We start from the raw sequence: 20,617 nt of genomic DNA, 5'->3' as shown, positions 1-20,617 counted from the left end.
TCATTTCTGTATGTGTCTGTGTTTTCACAGACCTCTAAGCTCTTCTGAAGTCAGATGACCTTTCTTGTTACATCTCCAGGAGCACCTTAGCACAATACTTGGCACATCAGTGGATTTTTTTTTTTTTTTAAATAAACGTCTGTCAGTTATTTTTAGAGTGAGGATTTAGAATCAAGTTTGTGTCATGATAAACTAGATGTCTATGAATAATCTGAAATTCCTAGAAATGTCATATGATTTGATTTTCCATAACAATAGGGAAGGCCTTCTATTCATTTTTTTCTTGTTAATGGCTTTATATGTTATATACCATGCAGTACTGAATACAAAGTAGCTCTTTGTTTTTTCCAGTGATTCTAGATGCAAGTCTTCCTTGTTATGCCTTTGAATTTCAGGTTAAAGGAGATTGGTCCATTTACCAGATGCCCGCATTCAATGAAATGAAGCCAATCTAAATTCTTTTTTTAAGGGACAATATATAAAATGTACAATAAGCACTGAACATTTTTGGAAAATGAGGGAGCAAATTTTTGACATTATGTCTAAGACATGGCTAAGTTCTAAAATAAAACCAGGTTAAGAACCACAAATTTAAATTAAACATTCATTAAATTCTCAGCATGTTCTCTGCTGCTAGGCCATCTGTAGACAGTCTTGGTAAAAACTGTCTACTGGATTGCTCATCAGAGTGTCCCACATAGGAACATCATTATCCTCAAGGCCACTGCTGGGCAGCAAATTCACAGGGATCGCTGTATTGATGACATTACCATCGGCCCAACTGCCTGATATCTTGACTAACAGTTTCATGTTACATAAGCAAGTGTGAACAACATGGTTGTTACAACCTAAATAGAAACATGTGGAATGTCTATCTCAGAGAATAATTAGCAAATGCTTAGGGTCATGTTCAGTTATACATGTAGTAGTAGTTCAGAACTACCTCATGATTTGGTAACTAGTGCCATAAGGAAGAATAATACTGTTGGAACTTGCTCTCTATTGTGTATAAATTTCAAATATTATTGAAAATTGAGTAGATTTCCATTTGTTCATGAACATGGATAGCCTAATCCAGGCAGAGCTAAAACATTAGAACAATGTTTAGTTAGCCTTGACAACGGACGTACAGGCATCAAATACCCATTCACGAGTGCTTTTTTATTTTAATGTGAGCACTATGTCCCTCTTACTTGATACACTTCTGTGGCTCTGTTTTCTCAGTTAAGTCTCAGAACTGACTACTGTTCAGTAGTGTTTTGCCAGTTGATTATGGCTATGCTGATAGTTTCTGTTCCCAATTTATTAACAGGTAACTTCTGTTTCAGTTAAAGAGGTTGTATTTTAGATTTTGTTTGCTTAACTTGGAAAAGTTGATAAATAATATTTGACTGTATTCTTCATAGTTCCTAATGAGAAATATTAAGTCAATAAACTATGAGTCATTCACATTCTCATACCCCATCCATGTTGTCCAGCTGAGTGTCAGGTGTCATGTGAAAAATAGCCAGAGACACCTGCCTGAGTGTGTTGGTCTCTCTGAGGAAGGCTCTCCTTTGTCTGTGCTAGAAAGGAGCTCAAAGTGTTTGAGGAAGGAGGAAAGTTGGGCCCTCAATTAAAGCATGCAGTTTGCAAATGATTACTTCGGTGATAAAGGTCTCACCATAGACTTAACATTGTCTCAGAGGACACAGATGGGAAAAAGAAGAGTTCTTTCTCTCAAGAAGCTTCCCCACATGATGCAGTGTACTAACAGACAAGCTATCTGTAGTACTGGGTGGTGAAGTGAATATTAGCCCAGGAAGTGAAAGGGATGAGAGATAATCATTCACCTCAACGCTCTCATTTGAATGCTACTGTTACTTGGCTGTTTCTAATTCCATTCCAGGATAGGCATCTACCAGTAATTCTTACATTAGCAGCATCTTGGTATAATAGGCGCTTGATGGAGAAAACGTGTTTGTATGTGTGCCTAGAAATAGGTGGCTAAGTTGTCAATAAGGATATAAATATATTTTTATATCTTTTTTATATATGGCAGGTTAAGCCACTCTGCAAAAAAAAAAAATTTTTTTTTTCATCAAATACCTTATTCTGACACAGTTTACATCTGGATTTAAATCCATACTTTCCAAGGGAACATGTTGTTCTATACTCTTGTCTCCATAGATACCAGGCATTCAAATGCTATTTTGCCAGCGTATGAGAATTGAGGACTCAAAGGCACTGAAAACTAATGTATAGGAAGAGTGGCAACGATAAGTCATGCTACAATGTGTAGAAAACTAGAAAGCATCCCTACCCATCCTTCAAATATTTGGCTGGGAGCGATGCTCTGGGTGGCAGCAGAAACTGATTAACCTTTTACCCCTAAGAAGATTCCTCAGGCATACAGTACGCTTAATGCCAAGGGACAGACAGTGCTTAATAGCTGTTCGGCATCTCTGAAAAAATTGCAGTGATTGTAGGAATATCATTGATAGATTAGGGTTCTCAGGGATCCTGGGGAATAAAACCTGAACATATTTCATGTTCTTTTCTTTGTGTTGTGCTGGCTTTTGTTGGAAGTCTTTTTGAGCAGTTATGTGTGCAGAAGATGAGCTAAATGAATAGGAGGAGGAGACAGAAGGAGCTTGCAAAATTAAATACCATGTTGAGATATTTGTCCGTTCAGCAACTTCAGTAGCTGAACGCCGGGTCTAATCCTGTGGGGGTGCAGCGGCAGTGAAAGGATTAGCCCCTGTGCCCCCGAACCCACAACTAACTGGGGCTACCACAGCAGCATGTGCAGTAATTAAGCAGTGAGCCATGGAGTGCCATGACACAAGCACCTACAGATGGCTAGAAAGAACAAGGAAGGAAGGGGACCAGTGTTGTCTGGCTTGGTCAGGGAAGGCTTGTGGAAAGGTCCTGAGTGGAGCTTTGGAGACAGGGGGGTTAAGGTTAACAGAGGCAAGGCAGAGGAGCAGCCTTCCAGAGTGAGCAGAAGTTTTGAGTTGAAACCAAAACCGAGGACCTTGGCGGGGGTTCCCACCAGCTGGTCTGGTTGAGAAGAATTTCTGGGACAAAATGATGGGACGATCTGGTTAGAAAGGCAGGGAACAGCCAGACTATGAATTGCCATGGACTTCAAGGCAAGAGTTTGGATTTCATAATCTGGGGAAAGGAATGATGAATCTCTGTTTATCGTGAGTAGCTGGGAGGCAGTGTTTAGAATAGGATGGAACCAAAGCTCAGACCAAGAATACTAAAAGGAGGGAGTTGTCTTAGATTAGAAATGGTGTAAGTACCTGGGTTGGGATGGTAGAGCTGAGAATTCAGTGAAGCAAGAACTTCATACTTCAGAGGAAGAGGGCAGTGAATAAAAAGCATACTGACTTTGCAAGGGTTGTTTGCCAAGAATATGAAGGTCATTGAAAAGATGAAACTGTGGAAGGTTGAGCTAGATCACAAAGAGGAAGATGATGATTTTGGTTTCAGGCAGGTTGCGTCAGAGATAATGGTGGTCCTTCTTGGCGGTATCATGAAAACATCTGAGAGTACAGACTGGAATTCACATGAGGACCCAGGGCATATCCCAGAATCTGTTACATTCATTGAGGGGGGTGAAAAATTAGTCTCAAGTGAAGCCAGCAGAGACAAGGCTTAACCATAAGGGAATAGCTACCATTATGATGGTAATAATCTTACCATTATATTACCATTATAATAATCTTACAATATAAGATTATACTATTTTAGGTGAGATTGAAGAAGATTGTAATGGTGGCCACTAGACATGAATGCCAGTGTGTATAAAACTTTCAGGGTTCTTTAAGGGAGAGGGTAGCACACTGATATTATGTATCTGAAACTGATTCATGTCCACTGTGCATAGTGAGGCATTATCCATATTACTTAAGAAAGTTAGATATTTTAAAATTAGAGACAGGTTATCTGATCTTATATCTATCAGTTATTTAAATTGCATTTAATTGTGTTTTCACTGACTTCTTTTTTCTTTCTTTCTTTCTTTCTTCTAGAGCTAACTTAACGTCTTGTTGTATTTCAGACTGCTGACTTACATTACCTTCATTAGAAATTTTGAAGAAATACAGTTTTCTTTTATTACTTTATGGATAAAATAGTACCAGAGAGATAATCAAGGATGGACACTTAGAAACCAGTTCAAGGAGAAAATTCCAGTACTTGCCGGAAGTAATGTGTAGAATGGGGGATACTAATTTAAGTTCTCACAAACCTGGGGCAGAAGGCTTGGCACCAGATTTTCTGCCGATAATGCAGTTAGATATGAGCCATTTTTCTCATTAAATTAGAGATGGCATCCCTTCCTCTCTCTAATAGTGGGTATAACAGGATCTCAAGGAAATTTAAACCAGTTATGTTGCATTGCAATAAATGAATTGAGCAGATTGGAAAATTAGTTGTAAAGGCATGTACCACTGAATTTTAAAATTTTAAAAATGTAATATGGAAGGTGCAGTGGATTAGAAAAGAAACTTGATTATCAACAAGAATATGCTTCAGGATAGATTAAAAGTAAATATGTAAGGCCATTCATGAGGAAAGTGTCGTGAATGCATCAGTGCTTATTCATAGCCTGTGGCTCCAAGAGTAACTGAATCCCATGCAATTCCCATGGCTGGTCTGCTTAGATAGTACCTGAGGATGCCCTTCATGAGCTATTGCCGTTCATAAGTATCACAGAACCCCTTCTGGACAAGAACATTACCTTCGGGAGAATTCTGGGGCTCTCAGATCCATCAGTGGCCTGAAAGAGATAGAATATATTGCAAGATTATATGTACTCATTCTGGTTTCTTTAGCCCACTTTCACCTCACCCTTGGTCCTAGAAAGTTTTTGTTACTATTTAGATTATGTGCAGGTACAAGTCACAGAAATCCACAAACCATTGGCTTAAACAGGCTAGACCTTTATTTCTTTTTACTGTAAAAACCTGGAAGTGGTCAGTCCATGACTGTGGAGCAGGTCATCTCTTCCATTAAATCTTCAGTAACCCAGCTTCCCTCAAAGTTAGGAGCTACCGTCCTTAAGGTGTGGCCTTTCTTCTCGTGGACCCAGATGGTAGCTTTGTTCCCACACAGCAGGATAGAACAAAGAACCCAAAAAGAAAGGTGAATGAATGCATTTGCCAGCTGCCTTGCCAGGAAAGGTCCCACAAGTTGCCTCACAATACTCTTGCTTCTGTCTCAGTGACAGGAACTCAGTCATATAGCTGCATAGCCCTGCAAGAAGATGGAGAAATGGAAGTGTGCCTTTTGGGCAAACACAGCCTGACCAAATAACGTATTACAGGCCTGAAGGGGGGAATAAATACTGGGAGAAAATGCCTTTCTTTTCCTTTACCATGGAGTCATGGCATTAAGAGGTAGAGTTTGTGAACCACCTGGGGAGCGACCTGGAGCATAGTGCTAGACGCAGAGCAGTGCGGCAGTTAAGAGCCTGGACCCTGAAGTCCTGCCTGGCTTTGATCTAGGTCATTCTAAGAGATCAAGGGGAAACGGTATCAGTACCTTCCTCTTTGAATTGTTGGGCCAATTAAATTAAGTGCTGAATATAAAACATGGAAGATGGCGCTTAACACTTCACAACCACTTGATAACTGTTCACTTTTATTGTTTGAAAGTAATGTAAAAAGTTTCTGAGGGTAGAGTTTTTACATAGAACTTTTCCATACATTCCTGAAATTGGAGGATGTATTTACTTTTACAGATATGATAAGATTTGGAATGATTGACATTGTGTGTGTGTGTGTGTGTGTGTGTGTGTGTGTGTGTGTAAATTAACTAGCGTGTGCATGCTTGATTGGGGGTTGGGATGGTGCGTAACTGTATGAATGACTTTCCTGTGGGCTCTGCATGTTTCGTTGACACTACTCTATAGGCTCTTGCCTCTTTATATCAGTTTTGATGTGAAGCATATTTTCCATTAAGAATTTACAGGTTCCCCCTTTCCACTGGGGTAAGAAAGTGGGAATTGTGCATCACATCAAAAGAAGACCATCCTTGGATGGAAAGGGGCTCAAAGATGGCCCGTGGAGTGGGTATGCCGTGTTCACCTGCAAAGGGATAGACCACTCTAAATTTTAGAACTAATGTCAGTCAAAATGTAAAAATCTGGCTTCTCCTTTATTTAGAAATGGTGAGAGGGGAGAAGTGGGTAAAAGTGAAGCTTGAGATTCCAACTTTGATGTGACTGTTTCCTTATGATTATAGACAAGCAAATAGATGTGTTGAGATATTTTTTTTTTGCCATTACCTAAATGCTCTTTTGCTTCTCTCTTTTTCTTTCTTTCTCTAAGCCCCTTCTTTGTTCTGTGGGTTTTCTTTTGTAACTCCTCCAGACTACAGCTTTGTTCCCCCTTCCTCCACTCCTTTCTGGTCAGGTACTGCTTTACTGCTTTTATATGTCTTTTCCACTTGCTTCTGTTTGCAAACAAAATATTTTGACTTCTGTGTATGGCTTCTCGTATAGATGCATCTCCTCACAAGTAGTCCCTAGAGTCATATTCCCACTGTGTAGTTTCCTCTTTTCTGTCATAAAGTCATTGCCTGTCATGACATCTCACTCCTCTGGTCTTGTGTGTGTGCTCATTTTATGTATTTCCACCATTTTTTTTTTTTAATCTGTTGGGGGAGAGGTTGGAAAGGGTTAAGGCTGAAAATACAAAAGGGCATGGACCACTCTACTAAAATCATTAGTTTTCTTGAGGCTCAGAAACTGTAGTTGAGGAAAGCCAATGTTTACATAGTTCCATTAATAAAGTAAACAGAAACGAAACCCCAACTTTGTGTCCAACTAGAAAAGTGAAGTTCATGTCGCGTAGGAGGATGAACAGTGCCCATCAGCTTGTGTACAGACATTCTGCTCTTGATTTCTGTCATGAGCCTGAGAACTTGATGGCTGTTTACGTGCCTTGTAGGGAAGTACATTATAGCTAGGTCAAGTATGTTTTCTTACAGATTTTTAAAAATTAACCTGTAAGTCCCAGTGGAATCATAATCTCTAGTCCCAAAAGAATTTAGACATCAGCTAGCAGAGACCTTTCATTTTATAGATGAGAAATGTGTGACCTCAAGTGTTAGAGAGACCCGTGCAAGGGCGCACATTTACATTGATGATTGGTTTTCCCATCGCAGGGGTGTTTTTATGGGCACCAACTCTGAGAGTAGCACCCCAGTAATGGGACAGGTTTCAGTAAGAAAACTATTAAAGTGGTTTGTGTCTGAACAGTAAAATAAAATGACCTATTTTTACTCCCTTTACAGTTCTGAAATCTAGAGCATTGCTCTTCGTTTATCTCATGATAGACACCTGGAGACTCAAAAACTAACTGTCATGGCAAAGCTCTGAGTGATAGGCCAGTGATCCCTGTCTCCAAGTGGGCAGGCCCTTTCAGGCTAACACCAGTCGTAACCACGGCTGCCTGGGTACTGGGAACTGTTAAAAATATAGATGTGTGGCATTTCCCATTTGTTTCTTTTTTCTTATACTTCCGTTCCTCTGCCATTTAAGGTTTATAAAGTCCAACCATTCCCAGGTGAGTGATTCTCAGAATCACTGCACATATAATCGAAAACATTTTATAACCCCAAGGAGCAACAGGTAGAGAAGTTAGTATGAAATGTGTCACAGAACACTAGAGAAGAACAAGCGTACAGCTTGAACAGTTTTTCTTTCAGGGCAGGGTGGGTTACGACAGGGAGTAACTCTCGCTCTTTAGCTCTTCTCCTACTGTAAAACAGATCTGAATATAGCAAATGAACACTCTGACATCTTGTTTTAGAGTACATTTTTTCAGCAAAGTTTTCTATACCTACAGTATTTGTTTGAAAGAAAGAGGACAAATTGATGGTGTTTATGCATCCTTCTAGTGAAACATGAAATCCTTTATAAAACAACAACTGAGTTTGTCCCCAAATAGTTTTAACCACCCCCCTCCAAAAAAGGCTGATCGGGGGAGGAAGAGCCATTTAGCTAGAAGTAATGGCATGGATTCAAGAGGAGAATTTCAGAGCAAAACCTTTGGTTGTTTTGAGTCTCCATTGAAATTATAAGGTAAAAATGTAAAGCTTTTACCTGCTAGGGTCTTGTTAGAAATGGATTACTGTGCCATCAATAGGAAATTTATGCTAGTTATTTTAGATCCTATCTCGACTTGCACTGTAATTTAGATATTAACTTTTTTTTTTTTTTTTTTCACAAAAACTAGTCTCTGTTTTGAGGTCTTTGTGAAGAATGAAGCAGAACAATGGTTCTTTAAACATTATGAAGTGAACTTGACTACTACACCTGACCGAATTGAAACAGCAATTGTGCTGCTTTCAAGCTCCTCCGCCATTATCACTAGTGTGTAGTGAAATCATGGCCGTGCATTTTGATAGCATCTAGAACACTCATCTGCATAGGCGCTGGTGGGTGTGAAACCACGTCAGTTCTTACTCGCCATCATCTCTTTACAGTGCTAAGTCCGAAAGTGCTGGGCATTGCCATCGCGCGGTATGACTTCTGTGCCAGAGACATGCGAGAGTTGTCCTTGCTAAAGGGAGATGTGGTGAAGATTTACACGAAGATGAGTGCGAATGGCTGGTGGAGAGGAGAAGTCAACGGCAGGGTGAGCTGACCTTCTCGAGGAGCTCATGCGGGTGAATGAAGGGGACCTAGCAGTCACTGGCACCCCATGTGGGGGCCTTCACCCCACAGAGCCAGGGCTCTGGAGCATGGTGGGGGACCTCCCTGAAAACAGGCACTCAAGAAAAATATGTTGAAGGAATATGATAGTGGCATAAATAAAGTTCACCTGACCAAGTTTGATGGCTTCCTGTTTGGAAAAGGATTGAGGAACATTTCAGTTCTTTTTAGTCTATAAGCTTCAGAGTATAAATTTTATGTGGACAACAGAATATTTATAAGAGGCTGCTGATCTAAATTGGAAAGAACGGGACCTAACACCTCTGTCTTTGTACCCTGTTCTGTAGCAGAAACGGGAAGCGTTAAGTAGGAGAGCTCTTATTACACTTAATTTACATATTTGTTTGTGTGACCAGATTAGAACACTGTGTTGGCTTATTTTATTCCTCTGTCTCTATCACTCATGCTATCAGGCTTCTAGGGCAGTTAAATCAATCCTCCTACAGTGGCCATAAAACCTCAGCTTAATCGGGTTGTTATAGAACCCTCTGGAATGCCAGATGCAAAGTCATGTTGCTACGGTGGCTGCTTTTCTTTTTTAGGTGGGCTGGTTTCCATCCACGTACGTGGAAGAGGATGAATAAATTGCACTCCAGCGTCGTACCCGGCACCAGAAATCTCAGAGAAGGGATACGTAGAAGCCTGCACAGCATTGTGAATTGACTGAAGTGTTTAAAAAGCCACATTTCTGGCTATTCAACCTCCTCCCTCCTCTTCCCCTCCTAAGTCTTAATGCTGGGATTTCTAAAGATGCTGGTACTGACAGATTAATGGCTTGCCTCGAGCTGTGCAAGAAACAGCCTGCCAGTCTGTCATTGTCGGGGACCAGGGCAGAGCCCAAAGCTTCGTTTCCCAAAAGAGCCCTGCAAACACATTGGCTCGTGTTGCTTTTTACTCCGTGTGGTCAGACACCATGAATGCCAGCTATTAGTAAATGTGGAACACATATTTACTTTCTTCTCACGTGCCATTTACCAGAATTTTAGATGGTACAAAGAAGCAGAAGTTTCATTTTGCTTTTCCCAGCATGAGGAAAAATTCGAGTTTTGCTATTTGGGCAGCTCACGGGAAAGGTCCAACACTACTCCTGTCTTCAATTGCCTCACAAGGTGACTCACTGCCTGGCAAACACTTTTACCCCCAGATGTGACTCGTGATAAACTAGAAGAGGCAAATGCTCAGGTTTGCTTCATGAGTGACGTATCCCAGAGGGGTTTTAATTATTCATTTGATGTTCTGATTATATTTGCAAACTTCTTTTTGAAAAAACATACATAAAAGCAAGCGTCTTCATATTAAATTTTCACAACCTTCATGATTTCGTAGGGTTATTTTGGAAATGTGTGCTTGATGAAATAATCTGGGTTGGGTATGTTGTAGGTAGTTTCAAGTAACTTGGTAAGGTGATGTTGTTTACAGAAACAGATCAAGGGCTATCATTGAGAATAATCATTTTATAGAATCAACATCTATGAACAAAGGCCTTCCCACCTGTCCCGACACCTGACCCCCCAGCCCCTGCCCAGAAAAAAGAAAAAAAAAAAAAAAAGAACCTGGTACATATCTGCTGAATTTCACATTTTCCTGGACTATTTACAGTAGCACAAATAACTTCGCTGAGGATCTTGTAAGGGAAACACAGCTGGGTCCTTCATGCATTTCTGGGACAGGAGGGTCACTAAGCCTTTCCTGGTCTTACTCACTGTGGGCTCCCGGCTTTCACTAAGTCTTTCCCATCTGCTGGCCCTTTTGGGATATGCGCTAACTGGTAGGAAGATCAGTTTTGCAGTGCACTGATTTGACCAAGATTTTACTTTTTATGTGAGAAGTTTTAATATGTTCTTCCTGGGATATACAGAGTCCTCAGTCAAGGCAGTCAAGTTACGACATTAACTTGGCCTTTTCCTGATGAAATATTTTCTTCAGAGCAGAAGTCTCCTTCTGACACGATTCAGAGAGTCTTTCATGTTTGAAGACAACAAAACCAAAACATTAAAAACATTAACCTACTAGAGCCAAACTAAGAACATATGGTTCTGAAATTTTAGATCATCTCTGACATACGAGGTAGGTGTGGCCTGCCCTCTCCCCGACGCACCTTAATTCTAGAACTCAATGTTGAGTAGACACATAATCCTTCAGAGACCTTTGTGAGCTAGGACTTCTCAAAAGATAGATTCAGGACCTTTACCTCAGAATTATGTAAACTGTGATCACGTTGTAGAAAAGTTATTATTTGCTAAAACCAGTTAAGTTTTTGTATATGTGTAAATGATCACAAAAGTGAATTTTATAAAATGTTCTGTATAGTCAAGTTGTACCCTCAAGGTCTTCTCTTGGAGTGGATTCTTTCCTGTGAAGTCTTATCTGCAACTCTGTGTCTCGGGAATGTTTTGTCTGTTACTGCCAGCCACATGTCGTTGTGGAGAAAGTCGCGTCACACAAATCGAAATGCTCCTGTGTACAGTACTATAGTGTGTACTGTTTACTTTATTGTTATTTTAGCCAATAGACACCTCCCCCTTACAAGCGGTGTTTGATCTTCTCGTTGCATTTCATGGACCTGGGGGCTTCCTAGCAGAGGACTTTAGGCCCCTTTTCATGACATTACCGATTACATCTTTGTCTATGTTTAATACTTTGTATTGGAAATTTTAAATGCTGCGGATTTGTGTAGATTTTTAATACCAAAGATGGAAGTAAATGTTTTTTTCTGTATGCTTTGTCTTGCCGGTAAGCAGCCATTGTGTAATATGGTGAGTTAGAGTGGTATTTTACTTTGTAATATTTTGTAAATATGTCGATACAATAAATAGTTACTACTTGCATTAAATTGGTTTCTTGAGAGTTGAAGAGCTTTCTGTGAACGATTCCATAATTCAGCATATATGAACCTCATAATAAACATGGGTATAAAAGCCCTAATTCTGTTTAGATTTAGTTCGGGATTGCTGCCTCAGTTATGAACAGTGACCTATAAGATATGCTTGGTGGTCACATATAATATCCCCTGACCTGTTTGCTATGTGTAGCACACTGTTCTAAATGCTTTCTGTGGACTAACTTACAACAACGCCAGAAGGTAGAACCCAACATCATTGCCGTGTTTCAGATGAAGACACTGAGGCATCACGAGAGGTTTGCAACTTGGCCCAGATCACACAGCTGGTAAGTGTGGGGACTGGGGTTCTGACTTAGGCAGTCTGGCTTCAGAGCCTGAAGAGCCACTACAACACTGTATAAAGCAAAAGAGAGAGATGTTTTTAAGATCACATAGCTAAGAAGAAGCTGTTTGATGCAAGATAACAGTTTATAAACAATTGGAGATGAACACAATTCAGGAACATTTGCCTGTTTTTGCCTCATAGAAGAAAACCGCAACAGATATTTCCTACAAAGACTGTGTCAGAGATTGAACTTTTTCTGTCTTGATTCAAATTTTGCCCAGAAAATAATGAACTGCTAAAGCAGAAAGATCCGGAGGCAAGTTTCCTTGGGCAGAGCAGACCTGAGGATTGGCAGCAGGCTGGCTCAAAAAAGGGTGGAAGCCTGTTCCCTCTAAGGGTCAGGAAAGCCTCATTTCCCAGGAGTAGACAGTAGCTTGAGCTCACCAGCACAACAGCACTCGGAAATACAAAATCCCCTATTTCCTTATGGTATAGTGGGTTATCCAGCCCTACTCCCTTCACTTGAAGAACCTATGCCTTTGATGTCTCTGTTTTATCCCTTCTCTTTGACATTTAACATCAATGTTATTTTTAGACCTTGGATCAAATCATTGCCATCCTCACCACCACTGAGGACTCCCTCTTAATGTATTAGTTAACATGCTTTATAACATTTCAGTGTATTTTGTCTTCCATCCAGGAATTGAAGTAAACCACGTAGATAATTAGTCTCCAGGACTATCTGACAGCAGTACAGAAGAGTCGTGAGAGCTTGGCCCCAGATAGCAGACCACACGTGTGGGTCCATATCCCGTCCAGGCCACGCGAGGCCTCAGCCAATCAGGATAACAAAGGCATGTGTTTCAGAGAATGGTTATGAAAGCGTGTCTGACATAGCCTGAACCGTTTTTGTCATCATTATCATCACTCTTGTCATATGGATTTGCTGACAAATTTGGGTGGTTGCCATATTAATCTTTGAATTCCTTTAGCGTAATTCAGACCTATCTATTGGATTAAGGAGTAGAACTCCTCAGACCTTATTAGTCTATCTAGGAAGCAAATTCAGCCATTTGATGTCACAGGAAGGCTGGGAGTTCTAGCCTCCGTCAGATCTGGGTTCAAACCCCAGCTTTGCTATTGACTTTTCTGAAGTCAATTTTCTCTTCTATAATAAAGGGATAATTTTAAGTGTCTGAGGGGCTTGTAAGAAAGATAAACCATAACATGAAAGAGATGCCCAGGAAAGAGCCTGGTATATGGTGGGTACTCAAGAAGTGATACCCTTCCCTTAATGAACTACAAAATACTCAGGAATCAAGTTATATATACTTGCAGCTTTTATTTTGAATACTAGAGCTAATGCTTTGTTTCTTAGACATGGTTTAATTTTGAGCATTCAAATTACAGATGGAATAAAATGTCTATCTTCAGGAAGATTAATATGCAAACCCACAAACAATCTCAGAAGTTGAGTTTAAGCTCCACATTATTTTCACTAGGAAAACGGAGTTTTCGCCCAGCTCATAATCATTTAGACTCAATCCATTAGTCATCTCATTTTTCACTGAAAATAGTTTTACAGGATTGGATGGATTCTGATTAGGAACATTATGCCCTCACGTCTTGCAGACTTTGGAAGGTACCTTATTGCAAGTAATGGACAAGTCCTAGAAAGAAGGTAAAAAAGGGATCTTATCTCTAGTTAGATGCTACAACTTTCTGTCAGAAAGTTCTAGAGTTTCTAGGCACAATTCAACTTGGGTAACTCAGCTGTTGAGAGACCTCAGTGCAGAAATAGAATGTACACAAAATTTCCTCATGCCCTGTGTTGTAATAGACATCAGGGTCCATGTTGAGTCCTGAGCTGGGGGAAGGTGAGCTCCAGAATAGCCGATGTGTTCAACCCATCGACCCCTTCCAGAGCCTTGTCCCCTTTCCCCCCGCCAAGTGAGTCTGGGCAAAGCACAGAAGATCTTCATCTCTGAAAATAAAGAGGTTAACTGGTTGAATTCTGTTACTTCCATTTTAGCTCCACAGTTTTGTGAAATTCTGGGTTTTTTTTTTCCCCCTCATGGTTCAGAATAAATTCAAAGCCTTTATCAAAATGTGCAGGTTTTAAAATAGAACAGCACTAACCATGCAAGTCAAATCTGGTTGTATTGACAAGTAACTGCATAATCATTTCATGGCTGTAAGTGGCACGAGGGTGACTCTGTGGGTGTCCCTTATTCATGCTGGTGTCAAGGGACTGTCTGTAGAGTGGATTCTCGTGTGGGGACTTGTGGGCATCAACTTGAGATTCTGTGGCCCAACTGCTAAGCGAGGGTTGGACTTGGAAATGGTGGAGTTCCATGTGATGGTTTCCACTGAACCTCAGAAACCACAGCCACTCACAAGACCATTGGAGATTGGCCAGTTCGTGACTGGTGACATGACACCGCCTTTCTCAGAATTGCTTGCATCACCCCAACACCTCTGCCACAGCCACAGTATGTTCGAGTTACTACTGCGGCATGCCCACAGGGGGCAGACTTACAAGTGGGCTACATGTCATCTAGATTTGCCTCCTGCCACTAACACACAGTAAACAGAAACCTCCCCGCATTTGCAGTCTGCAGCCCACAAGATCCTTTCAGACTTCAGTGCATCAGACTTGGAGCAGTACCCGAAAGGCAGGTAGGTTGGTCTTGTTCTCTGTCCATTTTAGAGATGAGAAGACTGAGGCTTGCCAGAATGATCCAGCCTGCCCAAGGTCAGATTGATGGAGGCTCTCAGGCTGAAAGGCTTGGCAAAGTAAAGATTCAAAGCCAGGTCTCCTGGGTCCAAACCAAATAAATGCTCTTCACTCTCCTCTGTGAAACGGTGATGCATAGGAGCTTTTGAGTTTTCAAAATCATTTCTGCAATTCCTAGGGCCTGACTTCCTAGAATCATTCAGGGAATCTGTACTGTGGGCAGCTGCTGAGATCCTAGGCCAGGTGGAAATGTGGCTGGGTCACCACCCTTGCACCTCTCTCTTGCTGTCGGTGTGTACTGATGAGATTGAAATCTGTCAATTTTTTTTCATTTAAGATTTTAATTTTAACAAATCTCTACACCCAATGCAGGGCTCAAACCCACAACCCCAAGATCAAGAGTCACATGCTCCACTGGCTGAGCCAGCCCCTCAATTGTGTCAGCCTAATAATGACTCAAGTGTGGGATCAGAGAATGTTTTTGAGTTTAGTGATCTGAATGGTCTCTCCTCAGAAAGGGGAGAGTTTTGTTGTTGTTTTGCTTTGTTTTCAGCGATAATTTTAAGATGTCATCTTTTCCTAATTGGATATTCTATTTTAGTACTCGTATGTCTAGGTAGTATACTAGATGTCTGGTATATCTAATCTAATGTATCTCATGTAACCCTTCTAAGAATTCATTAAACACTGGTATTACCCATCTAAGTCATGAAAACTAATCCTGACTGAAGGAGTCTTGTACATTAGGGCTGAATATTAAGATACTTTGACCTGTTTTACTGTTGTATTTGACTTTTTTTTGTCTAAGAAGCAATAGGGACTAAGGGTTAAGGCCTCACAAGGCCTGAGAACCAGACTATCTGGCTCTACCACTTACTAGCTGTATGATGTTGGGCAAGTTGCTTACGCTGCTTGTTTCTCTATAGTTAAGAATGGGGTGACAATAGCACCTTATTTCAAAGGGTTTTTATGAGGGTAAATGAAGTAATATGTAGAAACAAGAGAGTTTTAAATTTGCATCTGGGCCACCATTTTTAATTAGATTTTTAATATAACACCTATAAAAATAACTGTTCCAGATTTTAAAAGTTAACTCAGACATGAAAAACAAAATCTCTTTTGTATGTATATTGGCCTTTGGAGAAGCACGTTGAGTTAATTCCTCACATTAACAATGCTTTAAGAATGATGTGTTTGGAGCACTAATCGAACACAATGCAGAGTGTTTTATCTACTGCTATGTAATAAACTACTCCCACAGGTAGCAGCCAAGGACAACAAACGTTTCTTTTCCCAGGAATCGGAGTCGATTCTTTGGGTATTTTGGCGCAGGATCTCCCGTGAGGCTTCCATCACGATGTCCGCTGCAGTCCTCTCATGGTTCCACTGGGAGAGAATCTGCTTCCAAGCTCGGTCATGGCAGCCTCTCCACAACATGACAGCAAGCTTCTCCCAGAATAAGCCAGCCAAGAGTGTGAGACCAAGAACACTAAGGTGAAAACTAGTCTCTTTATAACTTAATCTCAGAAGTGAGAGCCCATCGAGTATGTTCTACTCTGTTCTTTAGAAGTGAAGTACTAAACCCAGCTCACACCCAAGGGGAGGGGACTTTACAAGGCATAAATACCGGGAGGAAGGGCTCATTGGGGGCCATACTAGTGTCTGCTTACCATAGCTGAGTAAATGGAAAGATTATTTAAGCCAAATACATGGTCCATCTAAAGGGCTCGGGTTAGTTTGGAGAAAATTAGTTGAATAAAATTGTGTTCTTGGTAAAAAGATTTCCTGACGATTTCTTAAAATCAATATTTACTGTGTTTCAAGTTCTACAGAGAATACAGGGGTGCTTAAGAGAGTGAAGTCTCCTTAGAGGAGCTCATTTTGTTTATCTTTTCTTATTTAGGAAATGCCCTTCCTGAGGCTCAAAGTGTTGAGCTAGGGAAAGGGGGCTAGGGCGCACGGGGAGGTGGAAAAGGAGAGTTTTCAGACATGTAAGAAGTGGGCTCAGTCTCACAGAAACAAAAATGGAAGCAGCAACTAGGGATGTCTTGGAAGAAGCTGTTGAAAATTTTAATTTTTTTTTTTTAAATTTATTTGACAGACAGAGATCACAAGTAGACAGAGAGGCAGGCAAAGAGGAAGGGAAGCAGGCTCCCTGCCCAGGATTCTGGGATCATGACCTGAGCTGAAGGCAGAGGCCTTAACCCACTGAGCCACCCAGGTGCCCCACTGAAAATTTTAAAATTATAAAATCCCCAGGAATCTGGCAAATCATTAGTTCATTCAACTAGTATGTATTGAGCTCCTTGGACGTACTTCACCATTCTTAGGCTTTGAGGATATGGTAATCAACCTGACACAATTCTTACACTTGAGGAGCTGACTTGCTCACAGATGGTGACAAGCAATAAACAGATACACAAAATCCAGTATCGATAAGTGTTACTGGGTGGAAGGGAAGAGAGTTATTCTCTGGAGGGCAGTCAAGGAAATTATATTTGAGAAAAACTAAATTTACGTGAGAAGGAAAAATATGTGGCTGAGGGCATGGTGGTGGGAGAAGAGTCGTCGGGTGCAGGGGTTGGAGAGAGTTACAAGGGAGGGAGAAGATGTCAAAGAAGGTGACTGGTCAGGTCTTGTGGTAAAGGAGGAGATGGAAGCCATTGGAAGGTTGGAGGCAGGGGCATGAAGTGATCCCATTTCTGTCTCAGAAAGCAAGCACTGAATGCCATGGACTGAGGTGGAGCCGAGACTTTGAAGTCAACCCTGTTTGCCATTTTTCTCCAAGAAGTGCTTGTCTTAGCTTGCTTGGGCTGCTTTAACAGAGTACCATTCACTCAGTAGCTTAAACAACGGAAATATACTCTCTTCTAGTTCTGGAGGCCAGAAGTCCAAGATCGAGGTACTAGGAGGGCCAGGCTCCCTCAGAAAGCACGAGGGAAGAATCTGGGTCCTCTCTGAGCTTCTGGTGGTTCCTTGGGTTGTGCCGGAGAATGCTAATCTTCCCCTGGGTGTGTCCCAATTTCCCCTTTTTAGGTAAAGATACCAGTCATATTGGGTGAGGGTCTCCCCCTTCTCCAGTATGACTTCACCTTAATGAGTGACATCTGAGGCTCCCATTACCAAGTCATGTTGTAGGTCTTGGGGGCTAGAACTACAACATGTGAATCTGGTGGGGTAGAGTGGGGGGAGGGGCACAGTTCAGCCCATAATGACTCTCTTTCTTAGATTCTCAGATTACTAGAGAGATTTCCTAAAACCTATAAAAGCTTCAGCAGAGGTTAGTAGGGAGAAGAGGCAGCACGGTGGGGGAGGAAAATGCCAGAGAGAGGCGGGTGCCCCACCGCTCCACAGAGCATGCCCAGACTCTGTGCTGCTCAGCCCAGCAGGGTGTAAAGGAAGGAAGAACTTTAGTAGAAATTGAAGTAGTTGCCAGTGGAAATAATACCAATTTTATCCATGTATTTTTCAGCTTCTCAGCATTCAGCCCCAAGTGAATTATCCCTCCTTTTTTTTTTTTTTTTTTTTCCTCACCCTCGGTGTCAGGATCACACATCTTCTCTCCAGGAGAGGAAGGTTCCTAAGCACTTTTGTGCGATGAGCTCATTAGGAACAAGCAACCTATTTAAGTGAATTAATGGAATGCTCCAGAATTCTGTGCAAATTAAACCTGCATGATATGAAGAAGGGAGGAAAAGAGTGCCGTGGTTTTGTAGAGAGGTGGGAAATGCCCTTGGTGTTTATTACACTTAATGATGAGATATCGTTGCCTGGGTGGTTTGAAGAAGAAAATTTACATTAATGATATGTGACGAAATGAATCTACCTTCGTGTAAAAGAAATTGTTTTCTTTACCTTTCTTCAGTCTGTCTGGTCTACTCCTATCACACGGTTTATTTTGATTTTCCTTAAAATAACTGACATGATCCCATTTTTTCAGGTCCCCTACCTGGAAGATGGCATTTGCAAGTGGAACCTAAAGGAAAGAGGGGAGGGATAAAGCTTAAATTAACAACCCTGAAACAATGCCTTGGCTGCTCCACCATCAGTTCAAAGCGGCTGAGCAGGAAGACCAAAACCACAATCTGGTGTGCTCTCTTGGGACTTCTGAGCACGGCCTGAAATACAATTAAAATTATGCAAAATGTCCAACTTGAACTTATAATCACATAAGTTATTTTTAAAACAATTAGCACGTTCGAAGTTCTGAAGATGTTAAAATTACATACAGTTTTTTCCAAGACAATTCTGTAATACGACTAACAGGATGGGGGTGGTGGGAAGAGCGCAGGAGCGAGACTATGGCAAAGAAGCTTTCAGTCTTGCCTCTTTCCACTAATAAGCCAAGAAACTCTGAGTGGAACCTGTAGCCTTTCTGAGGTTCAGTTTCTTCTTCTGTATGATGAAGGCATCCAAATTGATCATTACTGTGTCTACTTCTGGTTTTCGCATTCTATCTTTCTGCATCAAGCCACTCAGTGAAGATTTGGCCAGGGAATCAGATTGGTAAGTGTGACAGAGAACTGAGGCTCCAACAAAATTGGAATGGACAGATTTAAAGGCAGAGACTTGAATCAGTTTCTTCTTATTCCTACTCCCTCCACCTCATTCCAAGTTAACTTCATGTTACCTAGACAATTGCAAGAGCCCCCATCTGTCATCCCTACTCCCATTCTTGCCCCTACCCAATCTTGTGATAATTTTATGTCATTTCCTTTCTCTTTTTAAAAAATATTTTATTTATTTATTTGTTTGTTTATTTATTTATGAGGGTGTGAAAGTGGGGGGAAGAGCAGAAGAGGGGCAAGCAGGCTCTGTGCTGATCATGGAGACAGACACAGGGCTTGATCTCACAATCCCAAGATCATGACCCAAGCTGAAATTAAGAATCTGAGGTTCAACCAACCCACAGAGCCACCCAGGCACCACATCATTTCCTTCTTCAAAACTCTTCAACAGCTCCCTTCTATTCAGTGCATGTGTTGAGTACAGACCCACGTGCATGAGTGCTGGAGATACGTGGTGAATGAAACAGATAATCCCTCCTCTGATAGAGCCTACTTTACAGTGGCAGGAGCGGGCAGGCAGACAGTAGACAAATACAGATGACATAAGATCAGGAAGCGATAAATACAACGAAGAAAATCAAAGCAGAGGAAGGAGACAGTAAGAGGAAAGTACTACTTCAGACATGGTAGCTGTGGAAGACATCTCTGGGGAAGAAATGGGGGAAGGAGCTGTGTGGGTATCAGGGTAATAATGCACTGTAGGAAGAGCCTGTGTAGAATCCCGGGGCAAGGTGGGCTTGGTGTGGTACTTCCAAAAAACAGCATGTGGATCTGCAGTTCTAGAGCAGAGTGAGCAAGGGAAGGGCTGGAAGATGATAAGTTAGCTAACCATGGACCAAGTCATCTAGGGCCTTCTGGATAATGGTAAGGGCTTTAGGTCTTACTTTGGGGGAAAACCAGTGGAAAGTTTTGGGTAGGGAAGTGACATGATCAGATTTTTTTTTTCTTGCTTCTTGGTGGAAGTTTTAAAACTTTCAAAGGGAGAAAAGAGAGGAAGAAGAGAGTCCATAAAAGTGCTATTGTGTAACCCAGGTGAGACACAATAGTGTGTTGTACTGGGATGATGTTACAGGACATGTGAGAAGTATTGGGATTTCAGATATATTTTGAAGCCCTGCTGGCCTTGCCTATGGCTTGAATGTAGAATGATGAGAAAAAGAATCGTTAAGGCTGATGTCAACATTTTTGGCTTAAATAGTGTTTAAGCCATGTATCATACATGTGATACATGGCTGTGTATGTGTGTGGTACATGGTTGTGATGTGTGTGTGTGTGATACATGGCTGGTGTGATACATGGCTGGTGAAGGGTGAGCAGCTAATTTGGGAAAAGTGGCAATAAATCAGTCCTGGGTGTAGAAAGCTTAAGATGGCTGTTAGCCATCTAGGCACAAATGCTAGGTAGGCAGTTGGGTATGAGTCTATAGTTAGAG

The 20,617-nt window shown here is 41.3% G+C and overlaps 1 protein-coding gene across 5 annotated transcripts in view; it reads left to right on the top strand.

The window, feature by feature from the left end:
• VAV3 (vav guanine nucleotide exchange factor 3) overlaps positions 1-11,546 on the top strand; it is a 357,610-nt gene extending 346,064 nt beyond the window's left edge. For 3 of the 5 annotated variants that reach the window (XM_082688262.1, XM_082688261.1, XM_082688263.1), the window contains 2 exons: positions 8,485-8,636; positions 9,256-11,546. In XM_082688262.1, the coding sequence (XP_082544388.1) occupies positions 8,485-8,636; positions 9,256-9,297 (194 nt within the window). In that variant the 3' untranslated portion in view covers positions 9,298-11,546. Of the gene's footprint in view, positions 1-6,323; positions 6,408-8,484; positions 8,637-9,255 lie in introns of all 5 variants that reach the window. The other 2 variants (XM_082688260.1, XM_082688259.1) reach the window with 1 other exon arrangement.
• Positions 11,547-20,617: the final 9,071 nt, after the last annotated feature.

The sequence above is a fragment of the Mustela nivalis genome, assembly GCF_964662115.1.
Source record: "Mustela nivalis genome assembly, chromosome: 10".
Lineage (NCBI taxonomy): Eukaryota > Metazoa > Chordata > Mammalia > Carnivora > Mustelidae > Mustela > Mustela nivalis.
This window is presented reverse-complemented; position numbering and strand designations above follow the sequence as displayed.